Source organism: Miscanthus floridulus, chromosome 9, assembly GCF_019320115.1.
Source record: "Miscanthus floridulus cultivar M001 chromosome 9, ASM1932011v1, whole genome shotgun sequence".
In the NCBI taxonomy this organism is placed as follows: Eukaryota; Viridiplantae; Streptophyta; class Magnoliopsida; order Poales; family Poaceae; genus Miscanthus; species Miscanthus floridulus.
This window is the reverse complement of record NC_089588.1, coordinates 85,448,461-85,472,782: the sequence shown is the minus strand read 5'-3', so window position 1 is coordinate 85,472,782 and position 24,322 is coordinate 85,448,461. Positions and strand designations below refer to the sequence as shown.

The following is a 24,322-nucleotide window of genomic DNA, read 5'->3' as shown; positions in this document are numbered from 1 at the left end:
AACCAATTTTACATTAATACTTCCCATTTGTCAACCAATAACCATTAATCACGTTCATGATATTGTCTGCTTAGGAAATAAATTAAGGATACATGCGTCTTTATGTTCTCTCTTAATTTATTTTAAAATTTCTAAAATACACTATATTACAGGACAGAGAGTGAGTAAGAAGAAAACAAGTTGCAGGCTTAAAAGGAATACAGATGTTACTATAAATTCTAAAGTTATAGATAACCTTTTTACAACTTTCTCAAAATAAATATACTTCCTGCGTTCAAAACAATCTAGTATAGTACCACGTTAAATATAAGTTAAACTATAAATAAAAAGATTATCAATATTTATAACATTAAATAAAAAGATTATCCATATTTATACCGCTTAAAATATTAATATTTTTATCTAGACACGTTAACCAATAATACGCGTAGAATTGCATTTTTTTTTCCACTTCTCCGGTCACAACGATTCTCTCCGCCGAAATTGGCAAAATCGCTACCAGACTCCCGTCCTCTGCTCGAAGGTCGCAGCACCATCGCCGCCGCCGCGCGGCCGCCATTGTACTTTTGCGCTTTTCAGTACATATAAATCGGCGAGAGCAAGGGAGCATCAGTGGCTTTGGGTTAGATCTGGGGATGGCGGCCATGGGGAAACCTGAGCAGATGGAGGTGCTTAGCCAAGATGCGATAACTGGTATGCTCCCTGTTCGTCCCAGTTTCTTGGTTTCTAGGACGAAGATCGCTGAAATATGTGCATAGATCTGTATTTCCTCCCCTGTGAAGGTTGTGGTTATCAAACCCTTTAATCCTGCTACCTCCCTTCTAAATATCTACATAATTTTTCCCATACATCTGGATGTGTATGTCTAGATGGCAAGCTTACAATTTGGGATGGAGGGAGTAGTTCCTTACAGTTTATTGTTAAGCAACAGTTTGATTATCGAACCTACGTGGCTTGTGCAGCTGGCCAGCTGCCACTTCATGCCAGTTCCCCTTCTGTATCATGAGTTTATGACCAATCTGATTTCCAGGTGAGGGGTCGTCCTGTTCGGCTGCTGAAATAAAGCCTGATTCTCACTGCGGCGAAATAGTTGGATTGCAAGTCCAGCCTCCAGAGGTATGGGATGAGATCGTTATAGTGATAGTCTATGTAATTTCAAGTGTGGGAAACAAAAATGTCACTGTTCACTGCTAGCTAGGTAAAATTTGGATTATAGGAATTTGTTGGTCCATCATTCCATCTGATATCCAGTGAACGCCATCAAGTCTGGAGTTCCTTTGCGAGTTGAAGGGTCTTTGTATCCAAGGTGTGATTGTGACCCTCCTCAAGTGGGTATGGTTATGGGGTATGATTTCATCATTAAAAGATGGGGATGCCTGAGGTTATGGGCAGTAAAAAAAAACAGTATAACTGTTAACAAGAAAAGTAAATATGACTACATATTTGGATAGGAATTTCCACGTGCTTTCCACTTCAACAAAGAAAACACTATTACTACATCTATTTTGCGGTGTTTATTATTTATCTCATCCTTGTGCAGGACATTCTTCATCGGATACACGCCCTTATGCCGATGCGAGATGCTGCTCAGGCTGCCTGTGTGTCTCATGCTTTTCTGCGTTCTTGGAGATGCTATCCCAATCTCATCATTTCTGTTGATTCACTATGCATAAATGAATATGGATCTCGGTATGATGAATTAACAATGGATTTTATCACTAGAGTTGAGCACATTATGCAGAATCACTCTGGCATGGGAGTGAAGGAATTTAGACTACAAAGCTACCCTTGTTCCACTATAGATCCCAGTTATCTTGATCACTGGATTCAAGTTGCCATGACACCTGGGATTAAAGAGTTTGAACTATCATTGTTTGAAATCGGTGACATCAAGTACAGTTTTCCATGTTCTCTTTTATCTAGTGAGAGGGGAAGCTCCATTCAGTCTTTGATGCTTTCTGGGTGTTCTATTCACTCCACGGCACAAGTTGGTTGCATGAGTAGCCTGACAAATTTAGTTTTGTATTCAGTCGCCATTAGTGGCAAGCAACTATTACATTTTCTGTCCAATTCTTGTGCTTTGGAGAAAATTTCCCTTTCAAACTGCAATACTATAATTTGCTTGAAGATACCTTGTCAGCTGCAAAAGCTTAATATCCTGAGCGTGCTGGACTGCCAAATGCTGGAGATGATTGACAGCAATGCCCCAAATCTCTCAACTTTCTCCTGTACAGGACGCCAAATACATATCTCACTTGGACATGCATTTCAAGTGAAGGAAATAAGATTTTCCTGTTACTATTCATCAAACGCACTTTCTTATGCTATTACCAAACTTCCATTCATTGCGCCAAATCTCCAAACTCTATTTCTGTTAACCAGTGATGAGGTCAGTTTTATGCTTGCTAATTAATCCATTTTTTATGAAAGCAAAGTGCCATAGAATAGTTGTATGTTTGCAGTACTCAATAAATCATATTTTGCTCATGACTAACCTTTGGGCATCTCTGTCTTCAGACTATCAATACACCAATGACGTTAGGCAAATTCCTCCAGCTGAAGTACTTGGAGATTACATTGTGTGCTACAAATTTTTCTCCGGACTATGACTTTAGCTCCCTGTTATCTTTTCTTGATGCATCTCCCACCTTGGAGACGTTGATCATACGTGTAAGTCTTCATTTACCTCTGAAAAGCTGCCCATGATGAAAACCGAATTAGCAATTATCCGTGGTAATATATACTTTTAAAATGTATTTATATGACAACAACAATATCCTTCACCTAACTAAACAATTGGCAAGATGTGAACCGGCCTTGTTCCTGTTTTCTGAACTTAGCTGGCTCAGATTGAGAAACCTGACGGTTCAGATTTTTCTATTTCTCAAATGTACAGAAGATCTACATATGATTTCATTAATAAGAGAGGAGAGAAACACAAGAGTGGAGAGAAAACTCTCGCCCACCCAAAGACACACCCAGACACATGCTTACAGAAATACACCCAAACACACAAAAGGAAAAACTTAAAGAAAGACAGTCTCAATCAAGAGAGGGAAAAAAACAGAACAGGAGACCAGAAACTCCAGAACTAAAAATCACATAACCACATTAAGCTCCTGGAGATCTTTCTCTTCGGCCGAGCACCAGAGGACACACTCATGTGCAACTGCATGTAAGATTGTCTAGACATTTGGCATTGTCTTGTTAAAATCACATTCATTCCAGTGCTTCCAGATTTCCCATGCTACTACAACGATGAGTGTGTTGAGTCATTTCCTGATTTCCTTTGGCAAATTCTTGATTGCCTGGTCGGGTTCAGCTTTCTTGCACAAGGCATTTGAAAAAGTGGAAACCATGTACTACTTGCTGATTGGGAACTGGATTTTACTTGTTGCTGGATATTTCCTTAGCCACGGTTGTTACAAGTGAATTACATGTTTGTGGCGAAGATTGGTGTATCCAGTCTAACTGAACCTTCTAGTTATCATGGAAGAGACACTGACTTTATTATTCCTGTGCAGATTTGGCTGCCAACCATTAGGCACGATTCGATTCTCGAAGATCCTGATGGTGATTCCTCGCAACTACAATGCCTCTCAGAATGCTACCATGACAACCTCAAGAATGTGATGATAACAGGGTTTTGCTCCGCAAAGAGCATGGTCAAGCTCACCATCCACATTGTGCAGAAAGCAAGGTCACTAGACTGCCTTACGTTAGACACTACCGGTGGCCATGACAAGAGGTTTGCCAACATTGATAGGTGCTGGCCACTCAATGAGGCGGCACTTGTAGAGGCTGGAAAGGCTCGTGTTGCCATTGAGAGATACATTGAGGAGAGAGTGCCCCCATCTGTGAACCTGAAGATTATCGAGCCGTGCAGCAAGTGCACATACAGATAAACGGTGGAGGAACGTGAATAAAGCCCCTATGTGCACGAATGTAATGTTTTTGACGTTTTGTTGACTTGTTAAAAGAGACTAAACTCTGCACACCTGCCGGATAGATGGCTCAATAGCACTATTTATCTACTTATTATAACAGTTAATCTAATGTGCCTTTGTCATAAGTTTTGTGGTGTCATATCGTAATACTGTGTGAGTGTGTATGATGAAAGTATGGGAGTTGTGAGATTCGTGTAGCGTTTATTAATAGAAATAGGAAAGCACTGATGCTTTCGAGTTAGCATTGGACAGTGCAGATGAGTTTTCTATTACACCCCCCCCCCCCACCCCCCCACCCACCCACCCCACCTCAACACCATTGTACAAGTTGTATGTTTGGTTGGGTGGCTTAGACTCTAACCAGGCTTGTTGGATGCAGTCTAGTCTGGTTTGGTTGCCTGATCGGACCTTGAGGCCAGGCTTAGCTAATGCGACAACGGCCCCTTAGCCAAGATCCGTGGAAACTAGGACAAACTGTTTAGCCCCTTAGCCAAGCCCCATGGAAACACAAGGATAGACCGTTTAGCCAGACTTCGCGGAAACACTATGATGGACTGTTTTCCCAGAGCCAGGGTTGGCTAAGCCGACAGGTAGTGGAGTCAAGTCACCTCGCCGTCGCACGCCCTTGCCTGAAAGCGGAGCCGGCAGACCTCGTTGGCGATGGAAGCGATGGTGGCCTACCTACCTGTCCTGCCGAGGAGCGTGTGGGTCGCATGGCGGAGCGACGCCGCCTCGTATGCCCCAGGCTGCACATTGCACCTCGCCTGTGCAATGTTGGAAACCGCCCTAGGCTCCACCCTGCACCTCGTCATGCTCCCGCCTTTGTCTGCAGGCTCAGCCCACGCTCACACCTCCATGCCCATGGCCCACGCACACCATCAGACTTTGCCCCGCCAGTCAGCGCCATAGATTCGTCATCCACCTCGCTTCCGACCGCCGGTCACCGCCCTCCACCTCTCCTTCCGACCCGGCGAAGTCGCCTCCAGCTCGCTTCCAACCACCGCCCGCCACCCTCCATCTTGCCTTTGCCCCGGCAAGGTCGCCTCCATATCCCTCTGCCCTGCGCTCACGCCTCCATGCCCTCGCCTCGCAGGACCGTTGGCCTCCATAGGCCGTGTAGCATGAAGAACATGAAGGTGGTGAAGAACACAAAGGGATGAGCAAAATGTACACATTTGTAAGGAAAATGGACCCTAGGCCCATTTACTTTGGATTTTGGTGTTTGATGATCAACACAACCAAATTGGACTAATGAATTTGCAAGTAATTATTTTGTAGTTCAATAGGGTGCAAGACATGACTTGGACGAAGGCGACATGATGATCCCACGATCAACACCATAAGCAAGACCCTAGAAAGCACAAGAGAAGACCCAAGATATCTAGCAAATTCCAAGCACGAAGATGGGAACCAAGCCGGACGCAAGATCGCGAAGAAACGAACTCGACAGAGGTGACCGGACGCGGCCCTATGAGGACCGAATGCGTCCGATCAGTTGCTCGGCAACAGCAGGCGTCAATAGCAGCGACCGAATTCTGAGCGAGGCAGTGACCAGATACATGGACTTCACTATTCATTGTCGTGGCAACAACTCAGTGAGGACCAGACGTAGCGGCACTAGATGACCGGATGCACAAAGTGCAACGTCCGATCATGTCTAGAGAAGTTCCAGAGCGGCGCAAATACGACCGGACGCGTCCGGTCGATGATGACCGAACTTGGCAGTGCGTCCGATCTCTACGCGCCTGCTCAACGGTCGAGACGACCGGACGCGTCTGGTCAGGACGACAACAGCGTCCGGTCAGTAGCAGAAAGCTAGGTTTCGCCCCCAACGGCTATTTTCTCCATGTGACTTATAAATAGCCTCTCAAACAGCCATTTGAGGTTTGTAGAGCTAAGGAAACATACCAAGAGTGTTGATACACCATTTTAGTGATCTCCACTTGCATAGTGCTTAGTGATTCATTAGGTGATTAGCGTAGGTGCTTTGCGAAGTGCTTAGGTTAGTTAGACCACTGCTTATGCGCTTGCTCTAGGTTTATGCATAGTGTTTAGTGAGGTTAGAATATCTCTTATCTCTCAGTGGTTGCGCACACCAATGGTTATACATCGGAGGGACTTGTAGTCTTACAAGACCACACCAATCGCATTTGTATTGTGGCCGCCACCGTCTACCGAAGGGAACAAGGCCCGTGGCGTTTTGGCCGGAAGCTTGATAGTGAAGACGGCGGGGAGCATCCGGGAGAGGCTTTGCCACGAGTGGCTTAACCGGAGACCCGCTTGCGCATGGGGAAGGCCCAGAGCTATCCACGGAGTTACCCGACCAGGAGCTTGGCCCTTGTATGGGATTCCTTCCGAGGGGCTCCAACGAGGACTAGGTGGAAGCTTACGCGCTTCTCGATACCTCAGTAAAAATACCAGAGTCGTCGACGGGAATTTGCATATCTCTACCTCATCTACCTTCCACATTTACATTGCTACCTTGTTGTGTGTGAAAGGATCAAGATGCCCAAGAGGGGGTGAATTGAGCTAATTCTAAATTTCTTTGCAATAATTAAGTCCTATGGTTAGCCCAATTAACCACATGTGCCTAGAAAGTGTTTCTATTGATCTACCGCATAAAAGTTTTGCAACCTATGTTCCAATCCTACTCTAGCATGACAATTCTATAAATGTAAATGACAAGAATTGAATTGCTCAAAGTAAATAGAGAAGGAGAAACGCGGCGATGTTTTGTCGAGGTATCGAAGAGTCACCACTCCCCACTAGTCCTCGCTGGAGCACCCGCGCAAGGGTGTAGCTCTCGCTTGATCCACGCAAGGATCAAGTGCTCCCTACGGGTTGATTCTTTGACACTCCGTCGCGGTGAATCACCCACAACCGCTCATAACTTGAGTTGGGTCATCCACAAGCTCCGTCGGATGATCACCAAACTCCCAATCACCACCAAGCCATCTAGGTGACGGCGATCACCAAGAGTAACAAGCATGAACTCTCACTTGACTACGACAAGCCTAATGAGAAGGGTGAATGCACACTTTGCTACTCTTAATCTCACTAATAAGGGCTCTCTTTGGGATTCTCAAATCTCAATCACCTCACTAGAATCTTGCTCTTCTTGGCACTCTCAAAGGTGTTTCTTAGCTATTGGAATGAGCAAAAGTACCCCCACACACGAATTGAGGAAGTATTTATAACCATGGCTGAAAAACAAACCGTTATGTGCCTCTACGGGATGACCAGACGCTTTGGTCATGTTGACCAGACGCTCTGGTCAATTCTCCCTAAACTCTAGTGTTTAAGATGTGACCGGACGCGTCCAATCGTGATTTTCCCTCTCTGAAACCTTACTGGAGTCGACCGGACGCTGGAACTCAGTGTCCGGTCAACACTGACCGGACGCATCCAGTCGTGAGTTTCCCTCTCTGGAACCTTACTATAATCGATCGGACGTTGGGACTCAGCGTCCGGTCACTTCAGCTCTCAGCGTCCGGTCACTTCTAGGTGACTTCACCTTGATCAAATGAATTGACCAGACTCTACGCCAGCGTCCGGTCACACCGAAGCCAGTGTTCGGTCAGCATTTGACCCTCCATTCACTTTCAACTCTTGATTATACGTGAATGAAGTTTGCTCCAATGGATCTAAGGGCTTTTTAGGAGCTACCTAGCGCTAGGTTCAGCAAGTGTGCACCACACCTAACCCACTAGACTTACCTAGGTCAAGCTACCCATCCATACCCCCCTTAATAGTACGGCCAAAGGAAAAAACAAAGTCCTAAACTACTCTAAGTGTCTCTTTAACTCCAATCGACACTTAGAACTAGTCCATCCTTAACCTTGTCGTTCATCCTTTGAAAACCGAAACGATTTCTATCGTAGGGGCATGACCACCATGATAGCCCAATCGATCACCATTACCATGACCTAACTTAATTGCCTCTGCAAAACACATGTTAGTCATAGTAATTATGTATTGTCATTAATCACTGAAATCCAACTAGGGGCCTAGATGCTTTCAATCTCCCCATTTTTAGTGATTGATGATAATACCACCTCGAGTATGTGAAAGAGTTGAGGTTTTTAACATGCTTGGTTCATATAAGCTTTTGACAATAAGAACAAAAGAGTTAGGCAAGCTTATATGACCCAAGCCAACATGATGTACTCAAAAGATATGAAATAAGCATGAGTACAAGTAATAAAGCTCATTTGCATCGGAGTAAAACGCGAAAGCAAAGCAAATGAGCATAACACTAGTGATATGACATATAAAAGTTTCAAAGTAGAGAGCACACATGTCACATATCACGATCACGTAGATATCACTATCACATAAATATAGTTTGATGCATAAAAGTAAACACACGAATGCATAATAGTGTATGATACATAAAAACCAAATATAATAGTATACTAAGCTCCCCCTAAGTCGCTCCCTCTTAGTCTAACATACTCGATCCCTCTCCCCCTTTGGCGTCAAACACCAAAACCTAAGGGTTGGTTGGCGGGGCTGTAGCAGACGAGTTGGGTGCAGAGGTATGAGGAGCGAGATGGAACTGTGTGCCATCATCATCTGACCCTGAGCTCTGAGCTGTCTGACCCTATGTAGCTAGAAGCGATGCTGAAGCGGTCTGGGTCAGATCAGGGACTAGAGCGGCCATAGATTGTATAGGTATCACTGAAGCAGGCGGCTCTGATGATGCAACAGAATAAGGGAGCATCTCTGTAGTCTCGATAATAGGTGCAATTGTAGAAGGACCTAGGACATGTAAATATGACGGAGTAGGCTACCCTGTCAACTCACTGAAAGTTGCTCCAAGGCTCCTAGAGACTAAAGTATCTGGAACTAGCAGTGAAGAAGTCTGAGCCGGTGTGAAGCCTGTCTGAAGAGGTGTGAACTGCGAGGCTATCACTAGCGAGGCAAACCACTAGAATACCTACTCTGTAGCTGAAGCAAACTATGTTGGTGGCTGTCCCTAACTCTGAAGCCCACTAGGCTATAATGCTGGAGTCATAAAAGTGGTGGCAGGCTGACTAAGCTGGGGTGAAGGCTGTGGTGGTGGAGCACCAATAGCTATCATAACATGCTACATAAACCCAAGTAGTTGCTGCTGCATGAGAAGCTGCTGCTGATGCATGGCCTGCTGCTACTATATAGCCTGCTACTGCTACTATCGCTGGAACTCATCCTGCCTAGTTTGAAACTATGCAAATGTGGTAGCTATCTCCTGAGCCTGGCGAGCCTGATCCTGCCTCATCCGCTCAAGTATAGCAAGTAGAGCGGGGTCTATCTACGGTGCAGGTGGAGCTAAACTAGAACTACCGGCCTCATGGTCATGTCGATGTGGAGGCATCTGAGGAATAGGCTGGTAGTCATCATCTGAGCTATCACTAGGGTTGCTCGCGATAATCCCCTCCTACTGAGCATCAAGCTACTCCTCCTCTATAGCTGCTATGCCCCTGATGGTCTCATCTTGCTAAGCTGCAGTCTCTGGCACCTCTAGACATCGGCTCGGCTGGCTGGGTGTCCTCACTGCACTATGATGGATCATCCGAGTCATATTGTATGCAAGAAACTCTGTAGTAGCACCACTATACTTTGCCAGCATCTCTAGTGGCCTCACAGTAACTACCCTGTGGATCAAGAATGTAACCCAATGGGCATATGGTAGCTGCCTGTGACCCCTAAACCCCTCTGTAATAGTATCCTCCATCTCTGATAGAAGAAGATCCCAAATGTCAAATATTGTCTGCTGCATCAGAGAGTTAAGTAACCATAACTGTATGTGAGTCAAGCTCTCATGATACCCCATCCTCGGAAGCAGTGTCCTCCTCATAATAGCATCCAATACTCTAGCTGTAGGAGTGAGATCATTGGGTGTCCTCCTCGACCCCTCACCGAATGGCTTTGTAAAACAATGGTGGACTAGATCTATAGGGGGCACAAGACCACTGTGAGGGCGTCTAGGAGGCGCTGTCTGTCCATAGCAAACCTCATGTAGCCGGACGGGCTACTCCTGAAGTCTAAGTATCTCTCTGACCCTAGTGCTCGTCAGCCTATAATCTCTACCTCTGAATGCAAAGTGTATAAATCTGTGCTACGGATCAATCCAGAGTGTAGCATAGAATTGATAGACCCAAAATGGAACATATAAGCCTATCTGTCCAAGTAAATCTGTTAGCCCTAGCAGGTAAGATAGGTAAGAGCGAATATGCTCTCCAGCTACTGCTACAATGGTCTCAATGTTGCACACACTCTAAGATCTAAATACTGCCCCACTGTTAAGATATGCTTTGTAAAAATATTCCTATAGAGGTGTGTAGAAACCCTCTAAAGCACGCTCATCCCGCCTCGGCAGGAACCACTGCTCAAAGTCCACAAATCTGAGCTGCTAAACCTACTTGGCTGTGGCGGCCCTTAAATCTAAGTGAGTCACTAGAGGTGGACCCTGTGGTCTAGGCGGTGGACGTGAACCCCTCCGCTGTGTCTCTGACCTCAGTGTGACTAGAGCACGGGTACGACCAGAGCGGCGAAGCTATGGCTAAGGTGCCTGCTCTGTCTCCTCAGCCTGCTCTCCCTCCTAAGTCTACTCTGCTAGCTATGGCTGCTGCTAAGGCTCCCCCTAAGACTGACTCTCATTAATAGCGACATGCCGCCCTCCAACCATGAGAGTCCCAGCTGGACCACCATGACGACGCTCAACCTGCTCAAGTGCAGCCCTCGTAGATGGAGAAAGCTGATCTGCAATAACAACACCACTCTAAGCACCTCCTCTCTCTACGCGCTCTATGGCCTCTGCAACTGCGGCTGCTCTCGTTGTATCTGCTTTAGGATACTTACACTTCCTCATTGCAAGCTTCTTTGTCTCCTTGCCTTTTGCATCTGTAGACTGATGAGGCGGGGGCCTCGGATCCTCATCACCAGGACCACCTTCGACATTCTTGACATGAGCCATCTAATGGATCTGAAAAGAATAACTATCGCTGACAAAGATCAACAGCCAACTGTCACTTCCGAAGCTTGGCCTCGATCCATACTCGCGAGCTTGGCCTCGAGTTAACTGACAACTGCCAATGGGACCACAACGGCACCGACTCGCTGCATGATAGAATAGATAGGATATACAAATAAATATAATATATCTAAAGATATGAAATCCTAGGAAGCAAGCAATTAGGAATGAAATTGGAAACGAGGGCTTGCTACCTGATGAACTTGCGAAACGACGAGAATAGGAATGGATCGGAGAACCATTGGGCCAGCTAGGGTTGCAATGCGGCGAGGATTGGTGATAGAGGATGCAGGGCACTACAATGTGGCTCAGGCACATGAAGTAGAGGCATGTGCACAGGATAGGGAAATAGCATGACGGCGCTAGAATAGGGGCTCGGCGGCGTTAGGTCAGAGCACGTGCACAGCAGCGTGGACTAGAGGCGGCGCTGGGAGCAGTGGCACGGGCGAGTGCAGACACGGTCCTAGGGCACGAGTGCAGCGGCGGCGCTGGGAGCAGCACGGGCGCGCTGTTCGGTGGCGTGGGAGCAAGGCACGCGGGGCGAGCGGTGGCACGGGCGCGGCGATGTGGCTACTGGCAAGCAGCACGGAGCAGAGGCACAGGCTGCGGTGGTGCGACTATGGGTAGGCAGCGTAGAGCAGAGGCCCGGGCAGCGACAACGCGGCTATGGGTAGGAGCGGCTGTGCGGCGGGTTGGGTACAGGCGAAGGAGGTGCAGCGGCGATGACAGTGTATGCGGCTCAATCTTGGTTTTATGGTGGCCCCCCATGATGGAATAGATAAGGAAACAAAAAAGAAACCGGATGCCGCACGATTTCTACTGATCGGATGCTCCAATGGCAGTGACCGGACTTGCCACCCAGCGTCCGATTGATTCCAAAGAGGTCAAAAACCCCCTGGAATCATGACCGGACACATCCGGTGAACCACGACTGGACGCAGCCAGAGTCTGGTGCAAGCAGTCTCCTTCGTCTTCGATCTACTGGACGCTAGATCACCATCTGACCAGACACTGGGAAAATACTGTTTCAGCGTCCGGTCACTCCTTCTCAGTAGCAGTTCACCTCCTGTGAACTGACCGGACGCAGTACTTTAGAGTCCGATGCAGCGTCTGGTCACCCTTTTTCCAGCAAATCTTCAAAGTCCTTCGTGCTGCCTGTTCCCAATCAAGTCACAACTTCAATAAGATCCAAATAAACACCAATTGGGACTGATGTGAGTGACCTCTCTCAAACCCTCAAAATTTTTTAATATATTTTGCCTTAGGCTATAATTCTTTTTTAAAAAAAGGCAATAAGAGGGCAATTGAAGATAAACAACAAAGCAACATTCATGCATATGCAATGCAATAGTTGAAAGTAAATCTAGTTGCTTGTCAAGTTCGATCCAAGGTTAAGCTTCTTCACACGCTTTTCGGTGGTTATCTTAACCATGTTAGACAAGCCCTATATGCATTACCATAAAAAGTAAACATGTTGTATATTATAATGCAATGCAAGGGACAACACAAGCTCATTTTTAGTGAAGTTACTAAAATCAAGAACATTGAGCTCATTCCGCAATCGACAAAAAGTCGCCTCATCTAGCGGTTTAGTGAAGATATCCGCCAATTGATCCTCGGTCCTTACACCTTCTAATGAAATATCACTCTTTGCAACATGATCTCTAAGAAAGTGATGGTGGATATCAATGTGCTTGGTGTGAGAGTGTTTAACCGGATTATTTGGAAGTTTTACCGCACTTTCATTGTCGCACAAAAGAGGTACTTTTTCTAGAACTACACCATAGTCTAGCAAAGTTTGTTTCATATAAAGAATTTGTGCACAACAAGCACCCACGGCAATATATTCTGCTTCAGCAGTGGACAAAGCCACACTATTTTGTTTCTTGGAGGACCAAGACACAAGTGATCTACCAAGCAAATGGCACCCTCCGAATGTGCTTTTTCTATCCACTTTGCAACCAGCATAATCCGAATCGAAATAGCCAACTAATTCAAATATTGCTCCTTTGGGATACCAAAGGCCAATGCTTAGTGTGTGCTTAAGACACCTAAGGATTCTTTTAACGACAATTAAATGAGTTTCCTTAGGATTAGCTTGAAATCTAGCACACATACACACACTAAACATGATGTCGGGCCTAGATGTGGTTAAATATAACAAGCTACCAATCATAGAGCGGTAGAGAGTTTGATCAACCGTGTTACCTCCCTCATCTAGGTCAAGATGTCCATTAGTTGGCATTGGTGTCTTGATTGACTTACATTTATCCTTCTTGAATCTCTTGAGAAGATCATTTGTATATTTCTCTTGAGAGATGAAAATCCCTTCTCTCATTTGCTTGACTTGAAAACCAAGAAAGAATGTAAGCTCTCCAATCATTGACATCTTGAACTCCTTTGACATCAATTCACCAAACTCTTTGCAAGAATCTTCATTTGATGATCCAAAGATGATATCATCAACATACACTTGACAAATGAAGATGTGCCCATCAAGCTTCTTGGTGAATAGTGTGGTGTCGACCTTCCCAATGGTGAAGCCCTTCTCAATGAGGAAGTCCCGAAGACGCTCATACCAAGCTCTTGGGGCTTGCTTAAGCCCATATAACGCCTTGGATAACCTATAAACATGATTAGAATACCAAGGATCTTCAAACCTAGGAGGTTGATCAACATAGACTAGTTCATTAATAAAGCCATTTAAAAAAGCACTTTTCACATTCATTTGATATAGTTTCATGTCATGATGTGATGCATATGCAAGGAGGATACGAATGGCTTCTAGTCTTGCAACTGGTGCAAAGGTCTCTCCAAAATCCAAACCTTCAACTTGAGAGAACCCCTTTGCAACTAGTCTTGCCTTGTTCCTCACAACTACGCCTTGATCATCTTGCTTGTTGCGGAACACCCACTTTGTTCTAATGACTCTTGCACCTTTTGGCCGCTCTTTAAGAGTCCAAACTTCATTGCGGGTGAAGTTGTTCAACTCTTCATGCATGGCATTTATCCAATCCGGATCTTGAAGAGCTTCTTCTATCTTAGTAGGCTCAAAACAAGAGACAAAAGAGTGATGTGCAATAAATGAAGTAAGTTTTTGTGAGCGAGTCATTACACCCTTTGATGGACTCCCTACGATGAGATCTTATGGATGATCCTGTAGTAGAGGTGTGTTTCTTCTATTGACCAATTGAGGAGGAGGTTGTGGAGCATCAACATCTTGTGCTTGTACCACCATTTGATCATGGGAGACATGAGTGTCTTCATTTTCTACTCTCCCATCTTTATCACCATTTTATGGCACATTTGATGAAGAAGGTGGATCAATTTCTTGTACATCATCTTTAGGCTTGATGTCTCTAACCAGAATGTTCTTCGTAGCCTCCCTCAATGGTTCATCACCTACATCATCAAGATTCTCATGTGCTCCTTGGAAGCCGTTAGATTCATCAAATTCCACATCATATGTTTCTTCAACCAAGCCGGTGGCATGATTAAATACTCTATATGCTTTGGACTTTGATGAGTAACCAACAAGAAAACCAATATCACAACGTCTTTGAAACTTCCCTAGGTGTTGCCACTTCTTGTAGATGTAGCATTTGCAACCAAACACCCTAAAGAAGGAGACGTTCGGCTTCTTCCCATTGAGCAACTCATAAGGTGTCTTGCCAAGAAACTTTTGAAGGAATAGGCGGTTGGATGCATAGCATGCGGTGTTGATAGCTTCCGCCCATAGAGCTTCAGGGGTGTTGTGCTCATCTAGCATTGTTCTTGCAAGAGTGATCAATGTCCGGTTCTTTCTCTCAACTACACCATTTTGTTGAGGAGTATATGTTGTGGAGACTCATGCTTGATCCCAACTTCATCACAATAGGCTTCTATGTTTGTGTTGTCAAATTCTTTGCCGTTGTCACTTCTAATCTTCTTGAGCTTCACTTCAAATTCATTTTGTGCTCTCTTGGCATACTTCTTGAAGCAAGATGCAACTTTGAATTTGTTATGAAGAAAGAATACCCATGTGTATCTTGAATAGTCATCAACAATCACAAGACAATAAAGGTTTTCTCCCAAACTCTTGTATGTTGTTGGTCCAAATAAGTCTATGTGAAGGAGTTCTAGCACTCTTGTGATTGACATGAAAGCTTTTGTTGGATGAGTATTTGCATCTTGTTTGCCGGCTTGACATGCACTACAAAGCTTGTCCTTCTCAAACTTCACATCCTCCAACCCTCTCACCAAATCATTCTTCATTAGCTTCTTGAGTGAGCTCATCCCAACATGAGCAAGTCTTCTATGCCATAGCCACCCAAGTGCTGTTTTGGTGAATAGGCATATTTTTAAGTTAGCATCTTCGGAGGTGAAATCCACTAAGTATAGGTTGTTGTATCTAAATCCTTTGAATATCACTTGATCATCATCCTTCTTAGATACAACAACTTCCTTCTCGGTGAACAAGCATTGGAAGCCAAGATCACACAATTGTCTAACGGATAGCAAGTTGAAGCTCAATGAAGCAACATAGAGCACATTTGAGATAAAATGATCATTTGATATTGCCACTTTGCCCAATCCTTTAACCTTGCCCTTAGAATTATCTCCAAATGTGATTCTTTCTTGTCCATCTACTTCTTCATCTAGTGAGGTGAACATATGAGGATCACCGGTCATATATTGTGTGCAACCACTATCAATAACCTAATGACTTCCACCGGTCTTGTAGTTCACCTACACACAAGAGATCAAGCTTTAGGAACCCAAACTTGTTGAGGGCCCTTCACCTTCTCAACAAGTGACTTTGCAACCCAAATTTTCTTAGGCCTATTCTTGTTTGGAGGTCCTAAGAACATGACTTTCATCTTTCCACTAGAATCCTTTCTAAGCATGTAATGAGCATTGAAGGCAAAAGGTCTAGCATGCTTGGGCAAGGGTTGTGGTGGTAGAGTTTGGCACTCATGGGCAAAGTGGCCTTCTTGTCCACACTCAAAATACTTCTTTGGCTTTGGCTTTTGTTGTTGTTGAGCTTGAGCCTTCTTCTCTTTGTTTGCCATGTACCCAATGCCACTTCTATCTATCTTTATGACGGTATTCATTAGTAGCTCACTTTGAAGATGCTTGCCTCTTGTGAACTTGCTCAATCCAATCTTGAGATGCTCTTTCTCCAACTTAAGCTTCTTGTTCTCTTCCTTGAGAGCATCATTGTTTTTCTCTTGCTTGAGCTTCTTGTTCTCTTCTTTGAGCTTCTCATTCTCAAGAATCAAGTCACCATCATGACACTAGTTTCAAGAACTATGGTGTTGGTGGTCTTGAGCTCTTCAAGATTTTTCTTGAGCTTTTCATTGTCATTCTTGAGCTTGATAAACTCATCATAATCATCGGCCTCAACCACTTGCTTGCCCTTGCTACTAGAACTTTGCTCAATGCTCTCAATGATCAAATCATCACATGATGTAGCTATATCAATCTTAACAACATTGTTAGTAGCATTATGTGGCTCATTGGATAAAAATTCTAGAGCAATGACAAGATTATCATGATTAATCTTAAGAGTAGTATATTCTTCTTTTAGCTTATTGTGGCTAGTGATGAGCTCTTTGTGCATCCCCTCAAGTTTGTCATGTTTATCTTTAAGCTCTTTCTTAGAAGATTTGAGCTCCTTGAGTTTGGTTGATATAGCATCATTTGCTTCTCTAAGCTCAACACTAGCCTTTTTGGCTATATCACATTTTGCTAAAAGTGAATCATTCTTAGCCTCTAGTTTTTCATTCTTAGCTCTACTCTTTCTAATGATCTTAGTGTATTGATTTAGCAATTTAACAAGATCATCATAAGAAGGTGATTCATATTCATCATCATCACTATTGCTATTGTCATTGCTAGCATGTTCATCACCACTACTATCATCATTTGATATCTTGCGATCACCCTTGGCCATAAGGCATAGGTGTGTAGGGGATGATGGTGGTGGTGGCGGTGAAGATGATGAAGAGTCAATAACAATGGCGGCCACCTTCTCGTTGTCACTATCATCATCGGATGAGGCACTAGATAAATCAATGTCTGTGAGCCAATCACCGACGATTGATGCCTTTCCACTTTTCTTCTTCTTGTGGAAGTCCTTCTTCTTGCCATCTCTCTTCTTGTATGGCTTGTTTTTCTTCTTCTCATCTTCTTCTTCATTGCTTGAGTCATCTTTCTTGCCCTTGTACTTGTTCTTGTACTTGTCTTTCTTGGTCTTTGTGCATTGATGTGCTAGATGACCAAGTTCTCCACAATTGTAGCAATCCATCTCGGAGATTGGCTTCCTTCTAGAGTTGTGAAGAACTTCTTCTTCTTGCCATCGAACTTGATGCCACTCTTGTTGAGCTTCTTTAGCATCTTGGTGGTTCTTTTCACCATGGGAGCAAGGCTTGCATCATCAACTTCATCATCACTTGAGCTCTCATACTCAAGCCCTGCTTTGCCCTTCTCTTGGCTAGCTTTGAATGCTAAGTCTTTTTCTTTCTTCTTAGTAGAGGATGATCCATCTTGTGGTGTGATGTGCATGTACATCTCATGAGCATTGATCTTTCCCAAGATTTGTGTTGGTGTAGCGGTGGAAAGATCACCTTGATGAAGCACGGTCACAATATGCCCATATTTGTCAATGGGGAGGACACTCAAGATCTTTCTTACAACATCGGATGGTTGCATTTGAGTGAGTCCAAGCCCATTGACTTCCTCTACAAGAACATTCAAGCGTGAATACATTTCATTAGCACATTCTTTAGGAAGCATCTCAAAAGAGTTAAGTTTTTTCATGACAAGATGATAGTGTTCCTCATGCTCACTCTTTGTTCCCTCATGGAGCGCACCAACGTCTGACCATAGTGCATGGGCATCTTTGTGGTTTCTCACCCAGTTGAACACATCTTTGCAAAGGCCTCTAAAGATGGTGTTTCGTGCCTTTGCATTCCATTTTTTGTAATTCACCTCATTGCCTTGTAGGTGTGTAACATCCTGAGGTTTTGGGAATCCTTGTGAGGTGGCTCTAAGTATTCCAACATCTAGAGCTTCTAAATACGCTTCCATGCGGATTTTCCAATATGGAAAATTATCCCCCTCAAAGATAGGAGGAGGTCCATGACGAGGACATGACACCATCGGATATGACCATTGTTTATAAGGTGAGCTCGTTCCTACATTTGCATAGTGATTTTTGGTACAATTCACTTGGTTCCACATGTACATGTCGTTATTTGAATGTAGGTACAAATATGTCTCAACGTACAAGTTCATCAAAGTTAAATTTTCGGTTCATTGGCAGCTCGACAGTGCATCATTGGGAAGGCCATAACTCAGCCATCTGGAGTGTGATCGAGGTCAATGAGCACTTGATGGAAAGCTTGTTTGATAAGATTTCAAATAGATCTGGTCTCATCTCAATATCACATCAGCAAGGCCTCCAAACCATCAAGATATTCTGTTGGGAGCTACACTATCGTTATGGGCTTGTTATTCATCCTTGGGACCATGGCCCAAGTGGGAGCACACCCTAAGGACTTGGAGAACCCACCAAGAAAGCCCTTGGATGTCCTCCTCCTTGGCCACCACCTTAGGAGGCCAGCAAGGATGTCCAAGCCAAGCCGGAGGCCCAGTCCAACTTGAGTTCGAGTCCATCTCGGGCTTCAGGACCAGCGTGTAGTAAAACGGACATCCAGGTCGCATACGGACTCCGTTTTTTATGATCCACATATGGATGGAAAGATAATTTCATAAGGAAACCAATGGAAGTGGTCCCATATCAAAATTCCATCATAATCATTAGAAATCATCGAAACAAGTTGATGTCCAGAATCTATCACGGTGTTGCGTCGTCGTCTTTTGGGCCATTGGGCCTTGTAACGTGTTGAGACACCTTTAGGATGTGAAGAGGGATCCTTGGACATTCCTTAGGCTATATAATCAGTAGCCAACACCTACTTTAGGTTTTGGGTTTTGTTTTAGATCAATCTGTCATTGAACAGTCGCCGTTATCGGTTTGCAAGACCCCAACTTCGAGTGCTTAATCATTCATCTGCAATTGTCACTTTAATTGAGTTTCTTTTTATCTTGTTCTTACTTGTGTTCTTCGATTCGTAGCAGGGATTAGCCTTCTTGGTGAGGTCAACCAGATTATGACACGGTTGATAACCAGAGGAGACGTGGTGCTAAGGTTGCAGGGTTTGGATCTTTGTGATCTGAAGCCGGATTGGTGTGTCGCTCTCCGAACAAATCGTTGTTTATCTTGAACCTGATGGAAGATCGGGATCCCCATCTCCATTAAGTGGTAATCAGAGCTTTAGGTATACCATCAAGTTCACATCTTACCCTTAGTTTGAGTGTTTTTTCTTTTATCCCATAGTCCAATGCCATATTTGTTTCCTGTCCTATAATCATCCGCGCCATAGCCTTTGCATGATTTAGTTTTAGAGTCCGCTTTGTTGAGTTTGTGTCCTAGGTCAAAGTCTTGTTGCTGGTTTAGATTGTGTTCTTTTCTAGTTTGTTTTGATACCTCCACCCGCCGCTATTCTGAATCACCATCGGTTTGCATCTTGTGTCCACTAAATCCCTGATTCGAGCAGCTTCCTTAAAACAGTCATAACTTTTGCATCCGAACTCAAAACAGGAAAAATTTTATATCTATGGAGAACGCCAGAAAATTTTAGATCTATTTCATCCCAGGGCTCCTGGGTTTGCAAAAATTAGATTTGCGAAATTCGATTAGAAAAACTGAGTTTCTGAGCCCACAAGTTTTGGTATGCTTTTTAGCACAGTCCTAATTTTCTATAGGCCACATCTTTTATTCAATTGAGCTCAAATTTTTTGTGGTTTATTCTTGTGTTCTCCTTGCTGAGAAAAAATATCAAAAGAGCAAAAGCAAGAAAAAAAAGATTGGATAAAAAATAAAAGAAAAAAATAGTAAAAGAGAATAGAAAATATTGAAAAGGAGCACATAAGGAACACTCAATAGCTCTATTGTTTGTGGTATCTTTTGCCTTGTTCATATCCGTTGCTACCTTTAATACTTGTTTCCTTTCATCCTTGTTTCCTCTCTTGTTTATCACAACTGGTGATAGACACACGTATAGGCCAGCAACTAGGACAAGTGCTCTAGACATTTATTCAATATTGCTGTCTATCACTGACTTGTGTGCCACATATATATATTTGTTCTTTTTCGTGCCTCTCAAGCTCCACATATACTTCAGATCAGTATAGAAAAAGACCCTTGCAATCTTGGTGTCACACCCTCACAGGTATCACGAACCAGTCACCGGTTGTACCATCCACTGCTTTGCGTTGGTAAGAACCTTGTAAGAACTTGGTAAGACGTGTGAGAGTGTGATTCCACTTACCCATAAATAGTTGATAGGGGATTTATATTAATTTCTAACAATATCAAACAACGAGTTTCTGTTTAAAAGTGAATTGCAGGAAATCATGGACCAGAAGTTTGCAAGGATGGACCGAATAAAGAACAATGAGCCCTCACATATAGACTATAATCGTCAAGGTATGAGAGGTAAATTGACCATACCATCCTTTTCGGGTCATTATGATGCTGAAGGATACCTTAATTGGGAGATAATGGTAGAACAAAAGTTTAGTGCCCACCTTGTACCTAAGCAATATAGAGTTCGACAAGCTACTAGTGAGTTTAAGGACTTTGCCATTATTTGGTGGTATGGGCTAGTTGCAGAGGATGTTTTACCTAGTACATAGGAAGAACTTAAGATAGCTATGCATGATCATTTTATTCCTCCTTCTTATAAACATGAATGGCATAACAAATTACAGTGCTTAGAGCAGGGCAATATGTTTGTCCAAAAATATTATACAGAGTTTCAAAAGTGTGCAATACGTTGTGGGATAGTAGAGGACATGGAAGATACCATTGTTCGTTTTTTTGGTGGTTTGAGGCATGAAATACAAGATATTGTTTTCCATATAGAATTTTATACTCTCAAACATTTGTTCCAGCTTGCTATGCTTGCAGAAAAAGAATTGCAGGAATGTCAGCAAAAGAACCATACCAACATTGGCGACAACCTCAACTAGATTTTAGCAAGGGTGGAGCAACCATTTGCGAAGGTTGAGCCTGCGATAAAAAGGTGAGTGGTTACTTTCGCCACTACAACAACATCTTCACCACCACCACCTCCCACACATACTTTAGAGTCTGGTAAAACTTTAAACCATGCTTAAAATGCACAAACTAATAGAGATAGAGCTGCTAATGAAAGGAAAGAATTGGATGTTAAATCTGAATTGCCTTTGTCAAAAAAAATAATTATTCTAATAATGCTAGTGATAAAGAAGAGCTATGTGAAAATGCTTTTATTATACGTATGCCACAACTAGTGAATGAGTATGATGCTTTGGCTTTGGAACCAATTACTTATGCTGAACATAAAAAATTGCTTTCCATTGCTACTGAAAAAGATGAAAAGAAATTATTGTATTCTTCAAATACTTTGGGTTATATTGAGTTTGATACTTTATATGCTCTTAGTAGTTTAGAAGAGAAACTTAAATGTGTTGAATTGTCATGGTTGTCTACTTGTACATATTATTTTATTGGAAAATATAATTGTAAAGGAGAGTATATGGTGCATCATGTCTATATTTGTTCAAATATGAAATCTCCTTATATTGTGCAAAAGTATGATCAACCAAAGGATTGCAATTGTTATAATCTTGTCATGTCGAGTTCCCCTAGTTTTGTTATAAAGAAACATGTTAAATTTCAAGAAGGGGAGCAATGTTGGCTACTACCAACAACGTTTTCTTCAGCTAATCCTAAACCGAGGATGGTTTGTTGTCAAGATGGGGAGGATGATGAGGACATGACACCATTGGATACGACCATTGTTTATAAGGTGAGCTCATTCCTACATTTGCATAGTGATTTTTGGTACAATTCACTTGGTTCCACATGTACATGTTGTTATTTGAATGTAGGTACAAATATGTCTCAACGTGCAAGTTCATCAAAGTTGAATTTTCGGTTCATTGGCAGCTCGACAGTGCATCATTGGGAAGGCCATAACTCAGCCATCTGGAGTGTGATCGAGGTCAATGAGCACTTGATGGAAAGCTTGTTTGATAAGATTTCAAATAGATCTGGTCTCATCTCAATATCACATCAGCAAGGCCTCCAAATCATCAAGATATTCTGTTGGGAGCTACACTGTCGTTATGGGCTTGTTATTCATCCTTGGGACCATGGCCCAAGTGGGAGCACACCCTAAGGACTTGGAGAACCCACCAAGAAAGCCCTTGGACGTCCTCCTCCTTGGCCACCACCTTTGGAGGCCAGCAAGGATGTCCAAGCCAAGCCGGAGGCCCAGTCCAACTTGAGTTCGAGTCCATCTCGGGCTTCAGGACCAGCGTGTAGTAAAACGGACGTCCAGGTCGCATACGGACTACATTTTTTATGATCCACATATGGATGGAAAGATAATTTCATAAGGAAACCAATGGAAGTGGTCCCACATCAAAATTCCATCAGAATCAATGGGAATCATCAAAACAAGTTGACATCCAGAATCTGTCATGCGCTGCGTTGTCGTCTTTTGGGCCGTTGGACCTTGTAACGTGTTGGGACACCTTTAGGACGTTAAGAGGGATCCTTGGACGTCGCTTAGGCTATATAATCAGTAGCCAACACCTACTTTAGGTTTTGGGTTTTGTTTTAGATCAATCTGTCATTGAACAGTCGCCGTTATCGGTTTGCAAGACCCCAACTTCGAGTGCTTAATCATTCATCTGCAATTGTCACTTTAATTGAGTTGCTTTTTATCTTGTTCTTGCTTGTGTTCTTCAATTCGCAGCAGGGATTAGCCTTCTTGGCGAGGTCAACCGGATTGTGACACGGTTGATAACTAGAGGAGACATGGTGCTAAGGTTGCAGGGTTTGGGTCTTTGTGATCTGAAGTCGGATCGGTGTGTCGCTCTCCAAACAAATCGTTGTTTATCTTGAACCTGACGGAAGATCGGGATCCCTGTCTCCATTAGTCCATCCCCATGAGACATCTTTCTCTAGGCGGTTAAGCCTAAATATGTGAGCACGAGGCTCTGATACCAATTGAAAGGATCAAGATGCCCAAGAGGGGGGGTGAATTGGGCTAATTCTAAATTTCTTTGCGATAATTAAGTCCTATGGTTAGCCCAATTAACCCCTCGTGCCTAGAAAGTGTTTCTATTGATCTACCGCACAAAAGTTTTGCAACCTATGTTCCAATCCTACTCTAGCATGGCAATTCTATGAATATAAATGACAAGAATTGAATTGCTCAAAGTAAATAGAGAAGGAGGAACGCGATGATGTTTTGCCGAGGTATCGGAGAGTCGCCACTCCCCACTAGTCCTCGTTGGAGCACCTACACAAGGGTGTAGCTCCCCCTCGATCCGTGCAAGGATCAAGTGCTCTCTACGGGTTGATTCTTTGACACTCCATCGTGGTGAATCACCCACAACCGCACACAACTTGAGTTGGGTCATCCACAAGCTCCGTCGGATGATCAACAAACTCCCAATCACCACCAAGCCATCTAGGTGATGGCGATCACCAAGAGTAACAAGCACGAAATCTCACTTGACCACGACAAGCCTAATGAGAAGGGTGGATGCACACTTTACTACTCTTGATCTCACTAATGAGGGCTCTCTTTGGGATTCTCAAATCTCAATCACCTCACTAGGACCTTGCACTTCTTGGCACTCTCAAAGGTGTTTTTCAGCTATTGGAATGAGCAAAAGTACCCCCACACACGAATGGAGGAAGTATTTATAACCATGGCTAAAAAATAAACCGTTATGTGCCTCTGCAGGGTGACCGGATGCTCTGGTCATGTTGACCGGATGCTCCGGTCAGTTCTCCCCAAACTCCGGTGTTTAAGATGTGACCAGACACGTCCGATTATGTTTTCCCTCTCTGGAACCTTACTGGAGTCGACCGGATGCTAGAACTCAACGTCCGGTCAACACTGACCGGACACGTCTGGTCATGAGTTTCCCTCTCTGGAACCTTACTATAGTCGACTGGACGCTAGGACTCTGTGCCAGCATCTGGTCAATTCATTTGACCCTCCATTCACTTTCAACTCTTGATCATACGTGAATGAAGTTTGCTCCAATGGATCTAAGGGCTTTTTAGGAGCTACCTAGTGCTAGGTTCAACAAGTGTGCACCACACCTAACCCACTAGACTCACCTAGTTCAAGCTACCCATCCATACCCCCCTTAATAGTATGGCCAATGGAAAAACAAAGTCCTAAACTATTCTAAGTGTCTCTTCAACTCCAATCGACACTTAGAACTAACACATCCTTAACCT

General features: G+C 43.7%; 1 protein-coding gene across 1 annotated transcript; it reads left to right on the top strand.

Moving 5' to 3' along the window:
• The first annotated feature begins 546 nt into the window (after nucleotides 1-546).
• Nucleotides 547-4,066, top strand: LOC136482299 (putative F-box/FBD/LRR-repeat protein At4g00315). The gene is made up of 5 exons (XM_066479518.1): nucleotides 547-693; nucleotides 1,031-1,116; nucleotides 1,541-2,389; nucleotides 2,518-2,670; nucleotides 3,525-4,066. Exons 1-5 carry the CDS (start codon nucleotides 636-638, stop codon nucleotides 3,903-3,905), a joined length of 1,527 nt encoding a protein of 508 aa, XP_066335615.1. The 5' UTR covers nucleotides 547-635; the 3' UTR covers nucleotides 3,906-4,066.
• The last annotated feature ends 20,256 nt before the right edge of the window (nucleotides 4,067-24,322 follow it).

What these genes read in the sequence shown, in the direction of transcription:
- LOC136482299 (XM_066479518.1), top strand. Translation starts at nt 636, where the DNA reads ATGGCGGCCATGGGGAAACCTGAGCAGATGGAGGTGCTTAGCCAAGAT. An exon ending in TGCAAGTCCAGCCTCCAGAG is followed by an intron (nt 1,117 to 1,540) that starts GTATGGGATGAG and finishes ATCCTTGTGCAG; the next exon opens with GACATTCTTCATCGGATACA. An exon ending in TGGAGACGTTGATCATACGT is followed by an intron (nt 2,671 to 3,524) that starts GTAAGTCTTCAT and finishes ATTCCTGTGCAG; the next exon opens with ATTTGGCTGCCAACCATTAG.